The sequence below is a fragment of the Cercospora beticola genome, chromosome 4, assembly GCF_033473495.1.
Source record: "Cercospora beticola chromosome 4, complete sequence".
NCBI classification, from domain to species: domain Eukaryota; kingdom Fungi; phylum Ascomycota; class Dothideomycetes; order Mycosphaerellales; family Mycosphaerellaceae; genus Cercospora; species Cercospora beticola.
The window spans coordinates 1,210,916-1,228,326 of record NC_088938.1 but is presented as its reverse complement, the minus strand read 5'-3'; the positions used below and the strand labels follow the sequence as shown (position 1 = coordinate 1,228,326).

General features: G+C 53.0%; 7 protein-coding genes across 7 annotated transcripts; 1 reads left to right on the top strand and 6 right to left on the bottom strand.

Annotated features, from left to right (window-relative positions):
* Positions 1 to 1,846: 1,846 nt before the first annotated feature.
* RHO25_006113 (uncharacterized protein) lies at positions 1,847 to 3,018 on the bottom strand (the record flags this gene model as incomplete). Its single annotated transcript, XM_023596969.2, has 2 exons — positions 1,847 to 2,781; positions 2,832 to 3,018. The coding sequence occupies 2 exons, from the start codon at positions 3,016 to 3,018 to the stop codon at positions 1,847 to 1,849; spliced, it is 1,122 nt and encodes a 373-aa protein (XP_023451891.1).
* Positions 3,019 to 4,424: 1,406 nt separating this feature from the next.
* On the bottom strand, positions 4,425 to 5,459 carry RHO25_006112 (uncharacterized protein; the record flags this gene model as incomplete). Its single annotated transcript, XM_023596966.2, has 2 exons — positions 4,425 to 4,822; positions 4,874 to 5,459. 2 exons carry the CDS (start codon positions 5,457 to 5,459, stop codon positions 4,425 to 4,427), a joined length of 984 nt encoding a protein of 327 aa, XP_023451898.2.
* A 410-nt stretch (positions 5,460 to 5,869) lies between these two features.
* RHO25_006111 (uncharacterized protein) lies at positions 5,870 to 6,801 on the bottom strand (the record flags this gene model as incomplete). The annotated part of the gene is made up of 3 exons (XM_023596965.2): positions 5,870 to 5,881; positions 5,943 to 6,591; positions 6,650 to 6,801. The coding sequence occupies 3 exons, from the start codon at positions 6,799 to 6,801 to the stop codon at positions 5,870 to 5,872; spliced, it is 813 nt and encodes a 270-aa protein (XP_023451899.1).
* Positions 6,802 to 7,307: 506 nt separating this feature from the next.
* On the bottom strand, positions 7,308 to 9,935 carry RHO25_006110 (uncharacterized protein; the record flags this gene model as incomplete). The annotated part of the gene is made up of 1 exon (XM_023596964.2): positions 7,308 to 9,935. One exon carries the CDS (start codon positions 9,933 to 9,935, stop codon positions 7,308 to 7,310), a length of 2,628 nt encoding a protein of 875 aa, XP_023451896.1.
* A 212-nt stretch (positions 9,936 to 10,147) lies between these two features.
* Positions 10,148 to 10,972, top strand: RHO25_006109 (uncharacterized protein; the record flags this gene model as incomplete). The annotated part of the gene is made up of 1 exon (XM_023596963.2): positions 10,148 to 10,972. One exon carries the CDS (start codon positions 10,148 to 10,150, stop codon positions 10,970 to 10,972), a length of 825 nt encoding a protein of 274 aa, XP_023453094.1.
* Positions 10,973 to 11,239: 267 nt separating this feature from the next.
* RHO25_006108 (uncharacterized protein) lies at positions 11,240 to 13,247 on the bottom strand (the record flags this gene model as incomplete). The annotated part of the gene is made up of 5 exons (XM_023596962.2): positions 11,240 to 11,299; positions 11,356 to 12,004; positions 12,067 to 12,223; positions 12,280 to 13,064; positions 13,117 to 13,247. The coding sequence occupies 5 exons, from the start codon at positions 13,245 to 13,247 to the stop codon at positions 11,240 to 11,242; spliced, it is 1,782 nt and encodes a 593-aa protein (XP_023452626.2).
* A 1,416-nt stretch (positions 13,248 to 14,663) lies between these two features.
* RHO25_006107 (uncharacterized protein) lies at positions 14,664 to 17,078 on the bottom strand (the record flags this gene model as incomplete). Its single annotated transcript, XM_023596961.2, has 6 exons — positions 14,664 to 14,879; positions 14,938 to 15,422; positions 15,591 to 16,019; positions 16,073 to 16,448; positions 16,499 to 16,632; positions 16,685 to 17,078. The coding sequence occupies 6 exons, from the start codon at positions 17,076 to 17,078 to the stop codon at positions 14,664 to 14,666; spliced, it is 2,034 nt and encodes a 677-aa protein (XP_023452625.1).
* Between the last annotated feature and the right edge of the window lie 333 nt (positions 17,079 to 17,411).

The following is a 17,411-nucleotide window of genomic DNA, read 5'->3' as shown; positions in this document are numbered from 1 at the left end:
AAACTGAGTGTCCTTGTTATTCGCTCCTTCGCACTACCCCCAGCACCGCTCAAATGACTGTCGCTATAATAATTCTCGTCCCCGCCACCGCCACCGGATGAGTAAGAATGATTGTTAGGGAGATAAGGTCTTGAGTTGAGGAAAGCTTCATCGAATCTTGCGAGTTCTTTTAGGACTTCTCCTGCGAAACTGTTTCGTTTGTCGCGGATGGGGGTGTCGAATAAAGGGGATTCCATTGGAGCTGGGATAGTTCGCATGTTTCGTCGAGAAGGACGCTTCTTTGTCTTACGTTTCAGATCTTTTCCTGGTGGTCGTCCGTTGGACTCGTGACGGTGGTTGTGGTTGTGATGATTGCTCCCTTCTGATCGACTTCCAGTGGAGAGGGAGGGGAGACTGCTATGGCGGGCATGGGTGGGTGACAGCGTCGAATGGGGATTTGTGGGTATTGTTGTTGAGGTTTCCAAGCTATAGGCCAATCGCTTCGTTGGTCGCGTTCGGAGGAAGAAGGCCTGGAGTTTTTGTTTCGAGGTTGGTTGGATAATGCGGAGTGGGAGGTCGGCGGTCTCTTCGTAGCTGCATCATGAACGGTCGGTATGGAGCCTTCTCGACGTAGTTGGTGTTGTAGGTGCGGATCGGGGGACAGGCGGACGTACTGTGGATGCGCGGGGTGTTCTTTGGGTATTGCCAGGCCTGGCATGGTTGCGGGAGAGACGTGGGATAGTTCTTCTGAAGGATTTCTGCGGCTTGATGATCCTGATGAGAAGCAGTTGCCCATCTTTGTGCGGAATCTTGATTTCATGTTCGAGGTGCAGAGTTGTGATACTAAAAGTGGCCGACTCCGGAGGTGTTCTGCAGTGGGCTGACCGCGAGAAAGACGGCAGCGAAGCTTGTGCCTGGCTTGGAGTTGGGGGCAGTTGGACCTATGTTGGGGTCTCCTTCCTGGGATTACGGGGAAGCTGTGGGATGTAATTGAGTTTGATAACACTTGATGGACCCCAAGCTCCCATTTGACTTCAATGGCCTCTTGTACCCAGCACACGCAGCGATTGTTGCAGAGATCAGTAATCCTGAAATATGTTGACAGCCATTGCAAGACATTTCACCAATGCAGGTTGCACATGGTGAACTCCAACGGACCTGCATGTCTTTGTTCGAGACTCTTTCCCGGGGAATCCTGGGGAGATCCTCGCGTGGGACAGGGTCATGGTTGACGCAACTGTCACGTTGAGTCTTGCTCCATGCTTGTCGAAGCTTACTTGGCAGCATTTGCTCCTGAACTTGTGCTGGCCTGAAATGCGAAGTGCCGTTGCATCTGTGTCGCTTGCGCCGACAAGGCGTTGATTTCGAAGCGACAAGACCTGCGAAGTCGCGGTAAGATCGCACCAAGATCGACTTGCCCTAGAGCACGCCTACGTCAACCTTCGGCTGCCCAATCTCGGCCATCGGGCATCGGTCAACGTCATGGCCAAATTGTCACAAAAGATCAAGGATCTGTTCCGCTGTAGAGACCAGACGCCAGCCGGCTTCCAACACTCAAAAATAGCACCACAAATGGCGCTCAGATCTGCTCCCTTATCGGCACGACAGCCTAGAACGTCGAATGCGACTCGATTTCTCAAGGCATCGATGCATCAAACACCAAACACAACGAGCCGGTCAAGCCCTATGCCGTCAGTGCCCGAACGCGCCTTTGAAAGGTCACGCGAACGTGCTCGCCGGAGCGCGTTCGACATGTTCGGCATCGGACCTCCAAACAGCGACTAAATGGACCAGGCAATGGGTGAATGTCGTGCCCTGGGCACGAATATAATGTTTATACAGTATATCGTATTAGCTTCTAGCAGAATCAGGCACTCGCCTTCGCCGGTGCTGGCCGCGCCTTCTGTGCAGATGCTGTTCTTGCGGGTTGAGCTGCCGGCAAGAGTGATTGGACTTTCTTGAGCAATCTTTCGCCGTCCTGCTTCAGATACGTGTCGTTGATCATCGTTTTCTTGGCAAGTTCGTTCAATATGGCCTGCTTGTAGACTTGCTTGCCAGCAAGAATTCCTTGGTCGTCATACTTTCCAGCAATGAGCTTCGCTGCAAGAATCTTGCGGTCTGCCTCTTCGAGCGTGAATTTGCTTCGTCCTGAAGGTTGGGAGGGGTCGCGTGAAGGAGCTGTGGCCAGCTTGTATCGGTCTAGTACAGTAGCCTCGGAATGGCTCGTCGTTGGAGTAACAGCGCCTCGACCTTGTTGCAAAAGTTCCTTCGTATTAGCCTTGTGAGGACGGAAGGGCAGGCCATGAGGCCTGGCACCTGCCAAGTGTTCTCGTAATTGTGTTTCTTGTCTTTCGTCTAGGGCCTCGTCTTCGCTTGGATTTGTGCTGGTTTGACTCCCGACAGTGCGACTCAGCTGCCCAGGTGTAGAAGCCTCTAGCACGCTTGCACCGCCGCTCGCTGGATCCTGCACTTGGTCGGTCGCCCGAGTCGCTTGTGGCCTGGGATGCTCGTTACGAACATGCTCATCGATTCCTGCGATTCTTCCAACACCTTGCGCGTTCACGCCTTCTCGACCCGCAGACACGTTCTCGCCCATCCGTTGGCCACCCCCGCCCATCGATGTAGGCGTTTCCGTGAAACCAGCGCTGATGTTTGGCCTCGTCGGATCGCTATGTTGGTTCTGCTCGGAAGTAGGGAACGTTGTCGAGCTCCCAGGCGGCGGGCTCTTATTGAGCATTTCTAGCTCGCTCGAGATGCGTTGGGCGCGTGCTCGCTTGGTGGATGGGGCCTGTACTGCTGAACCTGTGTTTGCTTCAGCATGCTGCATTACAGCCTAGCATGTATGAGCTTACCATTGTTCTCCGTTCGTGTGGCACTGTCCTTGATAGCAGGTGAACCGTCCTCAGGGCGTTGTTCTTCTGCCGCTCGTCGTCGCGAGCTGTGGAAACATCGCGCGCATTGCCCAATGCTCAGGTATTGCGATTTGATCAGCTGTCGCTCGGATGAGCTCAGCGCCGCGAAAGACTTTCTCGCGATCATGATGCGTTGGGTTCAATGGCATTCAGTGCCTCGATCCTCGATGAGGTCGAGACGGAGTGTAGGTGCGGAGTTCGAAGCACTTCCGATTAATCAATTTGATTGGAACTCGTGAAATGTTTCATTGAAACTACTTTTGCCTCGTTTCCTTCCTATGCTTTTGCCTTTTCACTTCGAACTCATGCCCAATAATTCGTTAATTGGCATCGTCTTGGTCATATGCTGAATAGCGATGCCGTAAGCTGTCGCGGCACGTCAAGCAGCTATCTGCCCCTAATGCCGCAAAATGTGCTCGACGGAGTCCAGAGATCGTCTGCAACTGGCCCTGGAACTTCGCAACACTTGTGCTATGCGTTCCATCCATCCTCTCATGCGGGCGGAGCACCACCGACCTGCGGTAGAGCAGACGACTCAAGAGGTGGCAGGGTACCACCAAACCCACCTGTCGACCCAAAGCCTCCTGCGCCACGCACAGTGGCTTCCAACTCCTGAACAACGACGACCTCTGGCGTGTAGATCTACTCATGGCGTTAGTGTGGAGTCCCGAATACCAAGTACATGTTGCGGAGAGCACTTTACTCACCCTTTCCACAATCAATTGCGCAACCCTCTCATGCACAGCAACCTTAAAGTCTTCCTCCCCAAAGTTGAACAACAGCACCTTCACCGGCCCTCTGTAATCTGCATCGATCACTCCCGCACCCACATCGATGCTATGCTTGCTTGCCAGCCCACTGCGAGGAGCAACTCTCCCATATGTATTCACAGGCACTGCGATGCTGATATCTGTATCGACTAGAACTTTCCCCTTCGCTGGGATGACAGCCTCTTTTGATGCGTAAAGGTCATAGCCTGCAGCGAAAGCAGAGCCTCGAGTGGGAGGTTTGGCGTTTTCAGAAAGGAGCTTGACTTGTAGGGCTGGTGGGGGAGGCTCGAAGGACATGGGCGGCAGAGTTGCTGCTGCCGGATTCGAAAGTTGTGTTGGTGGACCGCCGGCTGTCGCATTCATCGTGCCTGACATTTCGGATAGTGGGTTGGGGAGCTGAGCAGTTTGTGGTGTTGGAGTGGCTTGTTGGTCGTTTAGGATTGCTGTGTGTTAGAGCTAGATTAGTGTTTGTTCGTTGCTTGAGGGGTGTGAAGAACTAACATGCGACGCTAAGGTTGGCTGCGGGCTCGGTGTATTTCGTTCTCTTGGGCAGCGGTGAGCCGGGAAGACTGGGCGCGTCGTGGTGGGCGGGTGTTTGGTCGGCCATTGTTTGTAGTGGGGAGAAATGGAGAACGGGTCGCTGGAGACGCGAAACAAGGGTCTATTTGAACGCGTTGGTTTCACGACACGCGTTTCTGGGCGGTAACATAAGCTAATCATCGTCACATATCATTCGTGTGCTATATCATACGTTCGCTGTTGATCAAGCCGGCTTATAACACTCTAACAGGCACAGATGCGGCCGAAGCTTGAACTCGTCCCAGAAGCCTTGCTCTTCTCGCTGATCGCCTTTGGGAAGGACGTATGGCCTCCACCTGATCTGTCCTATTCCCGCCTCCTTCGCGGCCCTCTCATAGAGATCATGCAACCTGACATTCGTCTTGAACGCAAGGCCTCCAGGTTTGTATGACAACGTGCACCTCCAGAATCCCTCTCCCACTTGCTCGTTCACTTCCATCTTCAGATCGTGCACGATGTAGTCGCAAAACATTGGAGTGAACGCGTTGGGTACGACGCCCAGGAATCGGCCGCCAGGTCTAAGATTGGTGAGTATGTTATTGAACATAGTCACAAGCCCCGCATGGTCCGCAGCATAGGACACTGTCCGATATTAGCACATATTCATCGTGCGCATGAGCAGAGTGAACCCACAATACCAAGCACCCAACACCAGGTCAAACCCGCCCTCTTCAACCGTAAGCGGCAATCCACAATCCTTTACACAGAAGTCCAATTTCTTCGCCAAACCCTCCGGCAGCGCAGCCTGCATCTCCTTTGCGCCCTTGATCATTGCCTCCGAGATGTCAATACCCACAACCTCTTTCGCCCCGTTCCTCACAAGCCACTGGCTCCACCTTCCAATTCCACACGCCAGATCCAGGACTCTAAGCCCTTTCACATCGCCCAACGCTCTGGACGTTGTCTCGAAATCCACCTCTCCAACCGGACTATCCTCTAACGACTTGTGCTTCGATCCAATCTGATCATACTGCGTTGACATCTTGTGTAAAGGAGATCTAGCCGGCGACCTCGGAACAGGAGACTTCTCGCGATAAAGCGGGTCCAAGTAACTATGTAAAATAGTATTATCTCCCAATTCGATAGGATCAGGATCGAAGTGTGCACTCTTGAGATCGGTGCTATCGATGGTGTTTTTGTCGAGAGGAAGAGCTTCGATACGGATCGTGAGATTATACTCTACAGAAGGACGGAAGAAGCGAAGTGGTGCTGTAAACATGCTCGAAATAAATAGTAAGAAGCTGGATGACCGGAAGAGACGGGCGGTGGATTACTGAATTGCTCTGATCGCAGAAGCGGGCAGGTGTTATATTGGTACACAGGATGATCAGACTTTCTTGTCTGCCTTCGTCAGGGTTGAGCTTAGACAGGGGAGGGCTGGGACCTGGAGATGTTGTGTTGTCATCGTTTCAGCCGACACCCAGGTCCGTGAGCTTGGAAGATCTAATAAGACAGACGCGCGGATGGACTAGCGACCTGTACACGTCAGTGGTACAACTTCTGCCTGCGAATGAGCTGGATCATTGCGATCTCGAAACATCTGTATCCGGTGTACATCCATGCCAAGATAAAGTACAATAGCCATATTGTCCACTGTTAGAAACAAAGTTGTACACATTCTCCCGATGCTTATAGAATCGTCTGCGCGAAGGAGAAGGTTAGCTTGTGTCATTTGAACTCGGCTGCGAAAGTTGAGACATACCCTTTGTCGTTTCCGGCCAGCAGGTCCGCCACCAGATTCTTGTCTCTGACTTCTCTTCTCCTGTGCATCGAGCACCAAGCTGAGCACATCGAAACCGAATTGCGGGAACTCCAAACACATCCTCTTGAACTCGTGCTCGGCTTCGTGGCGTAAGACGTGGCTTCTGGTAGCCCAGAATGCCGCGACGGGCTTCCTGATGCTCTCGTCGTCGGGGCTGGTCTCCTTGTACACGAACCGAGCGTAAGCAATTTCGCCCTTTGCAGTAGATTGCGTGAGGTGGATCTTCTTGTGCGCGAGCGCTGCAAGTTGAGGTAGACCAAACTTCTGCGCGAGTGTGTAGACTCTGGCATGACGCAGAAGGCCAACACCATCGTGATCTGGGGATGGCACTGTGGAGTCGTATTCAAGGTTGGTTTGTCCTTGCAGTGCTGGGAAGTAGTCGCTCTTGTACAGATACTCCAGCACGGAAGCCGTCGCGGCTTCGTCATCTTGCAGAAGCTCAATGCGTCGGCGGCCAGCATTTTCAGAGAATTGCGCGCAAGCTTCCTGGAAGAAGGGAGAGCTGATGAGGACTCCTTGATGTGCGTAGAGCGTGCTAGTGTTCTCAGCGGATCCAACGACCAGCTCGACTATCGGGGATCGCAAGTAGCTACGCGGTTGATATGTTAGTATGCCAATCTTGCAACGCCGGCTGCCAGCATACTCACTCTAGGAAAGTGGTGCGATTTGGGAGCGTCGGCTCAATGTCTTCGAGACCAGCCGGTGCAGATTCGTCCACTACGGTCTCCACATTCTCACCCATCTCCTCATCGACCGCGGTCTCATCCTCGATGATGACTTCTCCCTCAGTATCAGCCATTGCTGCGAATGACTTTATTCCGTCTGTTCTCGTAGCTGCAGTGCGCACGCGTGCGCTGTTGTCACTATCGCGTCTGCTGATTTAGAAGGAGCGCGTCGGAACGGTCGCGTAATGTATGCGACTCGGCTGTGACGGTCGTGACCGGTCGAGAGGGCTTTGTGTGTCGGTATTGAGGATCGTGGTGGAGGAGACGCGCATTCGAGCTCGACGATCTCGAGAGAGCTCCCAGCCACTGGAGAAGCTCACATCCTGGCATGCAGGAACAGGAACAGGACTAGTGCGACAGCCTCAGGTTACACATACTGTACAGGTGGAGTTCAGTTCAGACGACTCCGGCGAGGCCATCGCTGTCAGTCTTGGTCAGCAAAGTACACATACGAGCCTCGTCGAACCCCAAAGCAGCTCTCGACAGCGAAGAGATCTTTTGCACGTGACGGTACTGAAGTATGACCGGGCAGAAGAAGCCATGCCTCGCATACATTTGTACTATACAAAATTCTGTGTCACTACTTCTTATTCCGCTTCTTCTCCGCCGTCCTCTTCGCCTTGGCCCGCTCATAATCCTTACTCGCCGCACCCTCCTCATTCTGGACTTCGGCGATGAGTCTCCTGTATTTCTTCTCATACTCGGCGTCGCGTTCCCTCTTATCCTTGAGCTGCTCTCTCGCCACGAAGTTCGCATCCTTGCGAAGCTCACGAAGTGCACCTTTGCGCTCACGCTTGTACTCTTTCTGCAGCTTGTTGGCTTCCGAGCGTTCCCTGTCCGGATCATAGTGCTTGTCGGGATTGAAGTTCTCCTCAAACTTGGGTATCGATGTTCGAATCGGCTGTGGGCGGTGATGATGAAGTTCGAGTGGTCGCCGCGCGGTCCGCGACTGCTGTATGAGAATCGATATATTTCGATGTGGCGTTTTTGCGTTGAGGTCTTTGAACTGTGGATTCTGCCCCATGCGTTTCAGAATTGGCAAGGCCGGCGAAAAGATCTCAATGAATGCCGATTTGTCCTTCCAGAGATCAGCCATCGCTGCGAGATTCTGGACATGCGGCCTGAGCAGCTCCTTCGGTGCACTCTGCTTGCCCGTACCAGCATCCAACACGCGTATGGTGAACCGTACAGCTTCCGGAATATAGCGTTTACTAAGCAACTGGTACTTCGCACAAATCGCTACCAAGAATGCACCCGTTTTAAGAGTTTGCGCAGTCGCCGGTTTAGATGCTGTTGGCACATTCAAGGACAGCCAACGAGCCATCAATGTGATCGCAGGAGTGACAATCTGATGCCAGTGGTCAGAGGTAGGGTATATTGAGCTGATTGCGGTAAGCTGTGCCAAGTCTCCAGGCGTAGGCTGTCCGCGCTGCTGAAATGCGGCCAGTCCTCTCCGGAATGCCTCCCCGATTTCTGTCGGATATGTTCGCGAAAGCGAATGGAGATGTCTCATGACCTGCTCGATCACGGGCAATGGTTGCGCATTGTCCGCCATCCAGCCCAAGTGCTCTACCAGTGCAGCAGAGAAATCTGCCATCGACTCCTTGTTCGCGGCAGATAACGAAGGATGATACAGAGCACGAACTCGTTGTATGACTGTTGTCAATTTCTCTGCCGGCACATCTTTCACAACATCCAGTAGCTCGGCGTGTGATCGAGGACAGGGATATGTGTAAGACAGGCCAGACGCATCAGTACCAGATCTTCGTTCTCCTAGGGTACTTGTGTTGGCACCAGTTGACACCTCCGGTCCAAGTACTTCCTTCACGAACTCATCTTCTTCATTCTCGACAGCAGCGTCGCCGTCAGCGCCGTCACTTGCTTCCGATTCATCATCACTTAATTCAGCTTCAGAGTCGCTCGCGACCAAATCGTCATCAAACTCAAATTCGTCTTCGTCCGGCTGCACATCTCGTTCCAGCTTTTGGTTGGGTAGGCTGTTGGTAAAGCCGAACTCCGCAGCTTGATCTGGAATTTCCTCATCGTCGCCCCCCAACTGTGTTTCGGTGTCCTTATGCGTCCTTTCGTCGTCGGAGACATCCTCGCCACGCATACGCTTCTGTCGCTTCTCCTCGAGCTCTTTCAATCTCTGTGCCTCTTTCTGCACCTTCTCTTCTGCAGTCAGTGTCTTATCTGAAGGCTTAGCTCTAGCATCCATTGCGAGTTGCTTCATGCGGACATCGTACTCCCGGTCTGCCTTCTCGCGATCCATCCCATCCAATAATCGCTGTCTATCTGCATTGATGACAGGTCCGCTATCAGTGACAGCTGCAGGTTGTGGCTGTTTGGGCGGAGGCGCTGCTTTCTTCGCGCCCTTGAGAAGACTGAAAATCTCATCAAAACCTTTGTCCAGCTCTTCTCTCAGGTCCTCGTCATCTTCCTTTGCTTTTTGTCGCTCGTACTTGTGCATTTTGGATTTTGCGATGATTTCCTCCATGACCTCCTTCTTCGTCTTCTTGCGTTCGGGCTCCTCCGTCTCCTGCTCACCTTCCTCTTCATCGACCGCACCCTCCTCTTCCACATCACTTCGCCGTCTCTTCTTTCTGAATAAGCCTCCCTCGCTACCCTCATCGTCACTCCCGCCTGACACACTCACGTCAAAATCATCGGCTGCGAGATCACGAACTCCTTTCCCGCCGTGTGTGAGCTGAAATCCTCCCCCTTCATCATCGCTGCCCTCCAGATCGAACATGCTTCTGCCCCTCGACTTGCGCTCTTGCTCCCTCGCGAACCGAGCCGCAGCCCTCTCCTCTGGCGTCATGTCCACATCTCCCTCTCCTATTCGCCTATCAACGAGCCCGCCGACCTTGTTTCTTCTCCTCAGTTCTGGTAAAAGTGTCGCCCTGCGCATTTCCTCCCCCGCAGACTTCGACACCCTAGGTCGATGTAGCACCGCCTTGTATTTTCCTGTACCGGCTCCGTTGCTCGCTGAGGCATGTTCGAATTTGGCGGGGCGAGAATTGGTCGCCTTGAGCTCGAACGGGTTGAATGAATCTCTAATATTCTGAAGAGCAGCGGCACGATCGTTACGGCGAGTCTGGTCTTTCGATGAGGCGATTTGCTTCTTTTGCTTTTTCGACTTCTGCGGTCCTGTGACGCCTGAATCACGGAGACTCTGCTTTAGTCTCTTCAATTGTGACGCCGGCATGATTAAATGATGTAGCGAGAGAATGTCGACCGCGTCTCGAAGAGGTGAACTTTTTTGGCTGCCACAATCTATAATTGTGGCGTCGGAAGCTCGGTCGGCCCGAATCGCCCTTGTGGCTGAACACAGCTTGCTCGTCCGCTCCTGTGCACTTCATCCGAACAGCGCATCGCCCACGTCGCTTGTGTTCACTTCCCACAGACGGACAAAATGTCATGGCCACGCGCATCGACGACCGCTGGCTGTGGCTGGGCGCCGGCGTCTTCTTCTACTTCGCCGCCAAATACGTCAAGCACGCCGTGACGGACATCGTTCGCCTGACCGAACTCGATCCTGCACAATTCCCAGCCAACGATGCCGACCACGGCGCTCACCCGGAAGAGAGCATCGAAGTGAAGACGCTGAAGACTCTATGTCAGTCGCCGAACCCGTCGATTGCGGCTGCGGCGCACTCGCTGGTCATCAGACGCTTTGCAGCTCAGCCCAACGCTATAGACATCCTTCGACGCGATATCGACTCCAAGAACCCAGAGACGAGTCGTAGGGCGAAACAGGCTGTGCAGTATCTGTACGACTTCGACCTGGAGCTTCGAGATTCTCTTCCACGCGGCGGTCTAGATGACCTAGACATGCCAATGGAATATGCAGATGACGTTGCCTACAGAGACGAGAATGGCGAGCTGCAGCTCATGGATGTCGATGACTGGAACGCAATGGCGAGAGCTAGGAACAGACAACAGAACTCACTTGACGACGAGAGAGCCATGGACGTCGTGGCCCGGTTGGAGGAGCTAAGTGAGGAAAGTGCCAGGACGGAAAGAGAGATGGATGACTTGCAAGCTCGAGCCAATCACGCAAGGTTCGCTGGCTGGGACAGAATTCCTGCACCGATTCGACCTTCTTTTGCGTCTGGCGGGCTACAGGGGAACGAAGCGGAGGACAGGAGGAGACGACACAGAGAGGCGATGGTGTTGCACGAGGGAGACGGACGTATTGAGGAAGAAGATATTATCCGTCCCTCGGCCTCCAGATGGCCATGAGCGCAGGCGCATACGTCCGGAACCTCTACCTGGTGTGCCTTGATGGCAGTCCTTACAACCTAGACGAGACTTTCGGAATGCAGCAAGCGCAAACCTCACCTGACTTTCGATAACGTTTCTACATTGTGACTGATTTTGCACTTTCAGAGAATTTGATTGTTTCCTAGTCGCTACTCTGGGCTCAAAGACCGCTGATCATCAACTATACCCGTTAATCCCGGGAGTGACCCATCCTCCACACAAACTCAAGCCCAGATATCCAAACATCTACAATGCTAAGAAGGTTGCCAGCATCAATGCAAAGTTCGGCGTCCCCAGACCAGTCACCTGAAAGTTTGATTAGCAGCTGTTCGAACCATTACTTTTGTGGCGCTTCTACTCACAGGATCCCATCCGCTCACAGCAGAAAATCCAGGCGTGTTACACCCCTTATTCCCGCCAGTAGTGACATCGCGGAACATAGATGGATGAGCATATGCAACAGGATTGATGAAACCAATCGACCCTTTGCCAATCGCATATCTCGCTTCATTGATCAACGTGAGGATCGATCCGAGTGTTGGCGAAGAAGCAGATGTTCCGAAAACTAAACTCCAGCTACCATCGACTGCGACGACGTAATTCGCTCCGTTCGCGGAGATGTCTGGGAAACCTCGCGTGGCCTGGCTGTTGTTGTATTGCGCAGCGGTGTATGGCGGCAGGTGGTTCGCGAAGTAGGATTTGACTGCTGAGGACTGGTAAGATGGCAGAGGGAAGACGTTGGAGAAGCCGCCGCCGGAGTAGATGACGGTTTCGCAGGCTTGTTCGGGTTGGGTAGGTGTTGTCAGGATATTGACGCCGGGTTTGACTTGTGTGGCGCCAACAGCGGTAACGTAGGGACAAGTTCCTGGGAAGGAAGGGTTGAAGCGACCTCCGAGAGACTGGTCTTGGTATTCTCCTGTTGGACCAATGCATTGGCCTTGGTTGCCGGAGACGCCATAGTCGCCGCTCGAATAGAGGACGGATGTGCCCATCAGACCCAACTTCATGTATCTGCAGTGGAGGGTTAGGACAACTGGGCTCACTCCGCCATGAGAAAGGTACGCTCTGCTTACTCGTTGCATTGTCGTTGCTCGTAGAAAGGCGTCAAGTCAGCTTCGTTGTAGGCATAGGACGTCGAGATGACCTTCGTTGCAGTAAAGCCTCCGCATGCCTTCGGTCCTTTGTAGCCTCCGGCTGCGGGATCTGGGTATGCAGCATCTTGAGACGGATCTGGAAGCACTGTCAGCCTCGACCCCAGATACAATCATGCAAATCTGTGCTCTTACCATCACCACCTTCGTAAGTACAATACGAAGCATCAAGCGCGTCCAAGAAATCGTTGAAAGAAGCACCTTCGATCTCATCTCCGACTTGGTACAGAGTGACCTTCTGTGGATAGACAAGAGCCATGCCATACTCCAAGTCCAAATTACTCTCGCCGTTGAAACTGAATCCGGTTTGCTCTTGTTGCACAACTCCTCCATCGATCGATTGAAGAATGGGGCGGTCTCCGACTTCTCTGGTACTGAAATTCTTGAAGAACAGGTCTAGGTCACTAGGGACGTAGGCTTGCGGAGTGTACTCGACGATACCATAGCTGTTTTTGGGATTGGCTGTCAGACCGGGAGGGAACTTGTAGAGCGCACGCAGACAATTTGGTGTGATTTGCTTGTCACAATCGGTCAACTCCTTGATGATACTGCTCTTGGCGATAGGCTGAAACTTCGGGATATTGCCACCATTTGGGTTTCCCGGTTTGACATGTTCTTGCATATCGCGTCTCTCGGCATTCTCGTTTCTCGGCTTCAGCTTGAGGTCGAAGTGCAGAGTTGGCGTGACGAAGTCGATCTTGTCCTTCAAGTTGGCCGGAATGCTGTAGTCTTCACAAGCCACGTGCGGTTGACCAGTCTCTCCATGCTCATAAATGTGATACTTTGTCTTCAACAAGTTTTCGGCTTCATCGATAGTAGCATTGAAATGTAGCCAGCCAAGACTTTGAGATTGTTTGATGCGTTCACCAGCAATGCCTGATGTTGACAGCCAATCTTTGACAGCCTGAACTGCGGAGTCACTATCGATAGTCTCAGTTCTGCGCCTCCGGACAGAATGCTCAGTATTGTTACCTGGGAGCGAATGCAGCTGCAACATCTTCCGGCGACCAATGCTTGCCATATTTCTCAGAGGTTGGATGCGAGACTTCCATCAACCACTCCTCTCCCTTGTCCAGATTACTTTGTGACAGGGCAATTCGCATGGGTATAACCGTAGCTCCATGGATCCGATCTCTCTTCACCCAGCCATGCGGTAATATATCTCTGCTTTCGTGGAGTACATGTGGGGTTGCCAATGGAGATGAGGAACACGATGCCACGAAGGCCCCGATCAGAGAAAGATATCGCATGTTGCTCTGCGACCAAATGCGACCAGATGAACGAAGGCATTCGACAGCCCGTTGCAGGATATATGTCTTCCATCGTTTGTATGCTTATATCTTCTCCTTCCTAAAATGTGAGTTCGCCGTTAGACTCTGCTGCAGCTTTGGCGACCACTACGAGCCACGCTTGTAAAGAATACCATGCCGCAGTCTCGTTGTCGGCAGATGGTGGCAGCAGGTCGCGTGCCATTTACCAAATGAGACATCCAATGATTGCGTCGATGTTCCGTTGGTGTCGAGATTCGGACTTATCGTGGCGCAAAACCATGCCTGTTACAGCAGGAGTTCGGCTGTGAAGGCACATAGCAGTGGATAAGAAACAAGCGACGCCATACAAGACCTGTCGTTCAGTGATGTGCATATGCAAGATAGCCACGCGCAGCGGTGATCGTATGCTTGCAAGAGACAAGCTACCGCTACGTTTGTAGAAGCTCAGAAGGTCCTTCTTCATCAAGATTAGCGCAAGGCTTGTTGGAGCTTTTCACCTGCAGCTCCTCAGCCGTCAATAGTGGGACGCACCTACGCGAACGCTTCTCGACGTACCGAAGATTCTGTGTCGCATTCGCATGTGCCCTTTTGAGGTGGTAGCCGCTCAGCTCGGCGGCATAGTCAAAATTATGCTTGCGACGTGTTCGGAGGTCGCAGCGCTCATGTAGCCGTGTAGCGAGGTCGACAATCTCAAAGGGCTTATATCGCCTCATGAGGCCTGACTCGCAGTCGCAAGCTTCGGGTTCATCTTGAGATCAAGGCTGTGGCCTGATGCTGGCTTGGCGTGTCCGCCGGCTAGTATGCTTTGGCGCAGCGAATGTGATCGCATCTGCAGCAAGACAATGGATGGCCAAACTTCACGACGTCGCCGGCCACCGACCATCGCCTTGCCTGGGCTGCCTCTAGTCGTCTGTACTAGCTTGCACGACCAGCAAGTTTCCATTTTTGTCGGGCCAGCTTCTTTTTTGTACAGTGTAATGCGCTACAAGGCAGGATTGTTGAAATGTTGTAATCTTCGCAGGTCCTAGAGCTCTGGGACTTTCACCTGCAGCTGCATCAAGTAGGTTGCATAGGTGCTGAGAATATACCCTGCGCCGATCGCATGATTCTCGGACAACGGTCTGAGTCCTCTGCAGTGCTCGCTGATATCGAAGCAAAAAAAGTGTCTTGATAATGCCGGGTATCTGTGATGTACTCCAAACGCCTCGCTAAGAACGCTCCAACTCACAGCTCGTTCATAGAGCCAGGCTACTCCCGACTGTAAGTGATCTTGTGACGTTTCGACGGCTTCAGATCATCCTCATCATCCTTATCTGTCGGTCTCTTCTTCTTGTTGCCTTGGGCTTTACCAGAGCCCGCAGCAGGGGTACTCGCATTGCTATCTCGAGCTGAAAGCTGAGGCGGAAATTGTCCTGTTGGCGTCGGCGCATGAGACGGAGTACCACTGTCCGGTCCTTCCTGGAGCTGCTTTCCGCATCAGTATGCCAAACCTGACTCCTTCAGGCGCCTTGTATGAACTCACGCGCATCCAACTGACACTACTCCGACTAAACACACGGTCTTCCTCTCTCACTCTTCCGCCACGTCTCGACCCATCCACAGCGCTGCGAGTGCCGATTTGAACACCCTTGACCCAGCCATCGAAGCCACGTACTATGTTGCCTGAATTGGCCGTCTCTTCAAGATATGCGCCTTCGGTCTTGTAGATATTCTCCTCGAGCGCCGCAAGCTGCTCGTCCATTTTTCGTTTCTTGTCGAGTGTCTGGCGAAGCGTTGAGCGAAGTGACTCGTAATATGGTCGGCCAGGTTGGTCTGCTGCAGCGGTCGCGGACTGCGCCGAGTTCGGTGGCACGTTCTCGGCCATCTTTGGTGAGTTCTGCGCGTGGCCGCGACGCGACAATAGCGTGATGATGCCGATGGTGAGCAGACACGTCGATGAATTGCGGCTACTTCGCGACGGCCAGCGATGATGAGATGCGGAGGCCGATGCCAAGCCTCGATCCCAAGCTTCAGTTGATGGAAGCTACACGTGCTATTCAGTTCAGTGTACACAAACATAGGATTTTCTTCAATCAATTGCTTCTGGGTGGAAATTTGAAATGATATGATTTCTAGATATCTGCTGGCTTCTTTCAGGCCCGACTTTTGGCTTCTCGTTCCATCATGCAGCCTGACCAAGTTGCCGTCGTCGAATTAGTTCTGCGAGAGGCACATCGTCCTCGTCGTAAAAGTCGGCCACTTCATCCACACCAAAGTCTGCCAATCGCTCACCCTCCTTGTTCCGCCATGCTTCCTCCCCTTCGTCGACACGTCGCGATGGTCTGCCTCGGACGTCTTCCTCGTCAGATTCTGTATCTGTACCGATTGCATCCTCATCCTCGTAGATCCTCTCGCTCTGTCTGGAAGCCTCTAGTCGCTCATGGAAGGGTCGCCGACGAACTACGTACTCGCCGTCGCCGTCTGTATAGCGCGCAAGATCCGCCGCTTGACGTTCTTTGAAATCATTGATGTCCCATGATTTGGTAAAGCCGTCACCAACCAGCGGTTTGCGTTCAGCACGGAAGAGACGATCCGGATCCGGCGGTGGCCACGGCTTACTAGGATCTGCAGAATATGAGTCAGTATCAAGAAGTGTCAAGGAGTGCGCGCACACATACCATCGATCTCATTGTGCTCATAGGATAGCCCAGTCTCTGTACTTGGGCTTCGTGAGAAAGGCCATAGCCAGCTCAAAGGATTCGCGCTGCCCATGCCTTGACAAATGTTGGCCCAGATGCCGATGTCCCATGGGAATTCCTGGTGCTCAATGAAGATCTTGTTTCCATCCGGGTCTTCGAGATACCCACCCAGGACGCGGGCCCGCCTGAGGACAGCATCGTGTCTTTCAATCTCCCAGCCCTCGATGGTCCATGTATTTACTGCAAGCGACCACAAGGTACGACCAAGTAGAAGCGTAAGAGCAAACAGAACAAAACTGTTGACTGCAAAGAGGACGAATATATGGCTGAGCTGGAGAACGAAAGGTCCAAGGTACTGCTATTGTGAGTTGTGCCTGAGTCAAAGAAGGATGAGAGGAAACGTACCCTTGGCAAACTCCTTTTGGCCCATATAGGAGCCACTCGAAGGAAGAGGAAATATTCCAGAAATGACATGGAGGCCACAGCATAGAACAGAAATCGAATAAAGTGTGGAATGGTGATGTGAGAGACACAGTTGGCTGGAAAACGAGTTACCTACCATCGTTCATACCTGCGCGGACCACGACCTACCAGTCCACACGCAGTGGTGATCCATCTTCATAATGCATCGCTTGCACGTTTTGCAGTGATGCGCTCTTGGCGGCTTGAAGGCCTCACATCGTCTGCACCAACGATTGCTCTGGGCTGCGGCTTTGGTTGCGGTCTGTTTGGCATTTGACTCTTGGCCACTTAGTGACTCATGCCAGTCCTTGGGTATTGTGCCTGGATCTGTGAGGCATGTTCTCCAGTAGCAGATGAAAATACAAGCCACCAGAGCATTGAAGATGTATGCTTCTCCTGAAGAGAGTGGTCCTGGCTCGATGCGGTGGAACAGCCATTGAGAAGTGTAGGCCAAGAACGCGATCAGGGAGGAGACGGCGGGCAGGGCCAACCTCTGCACCAACGGCAGATCCTTCAGCTCCATTATTTGACGTCTTCCATCGAAGTGTCGAGTGCATGTCGAGAAGACAGGAGAGGTTGGACGTGGCAAGGAATCTTCCTAAGGTTTCGCGGCCCGCCGCTCGCGTCACTTCCTGCCTTCGTGCTCTCTCTTGGTGGGGCCATCTCTGTGACCACATCCACACTGACACACCCACGCTCTAGCCCTTCCGTTGCATAGATACTCACCACACCGGCCGCCTACAATACCGGACGCGCCGCCGCCCATACATTGCACGCTGCCGCCTCGATCCGCCCGCCGTCCGCGCGCCGCCAACACAGTCTGGACTCGATCTCAACACCACCTTCTTGAAAGTGG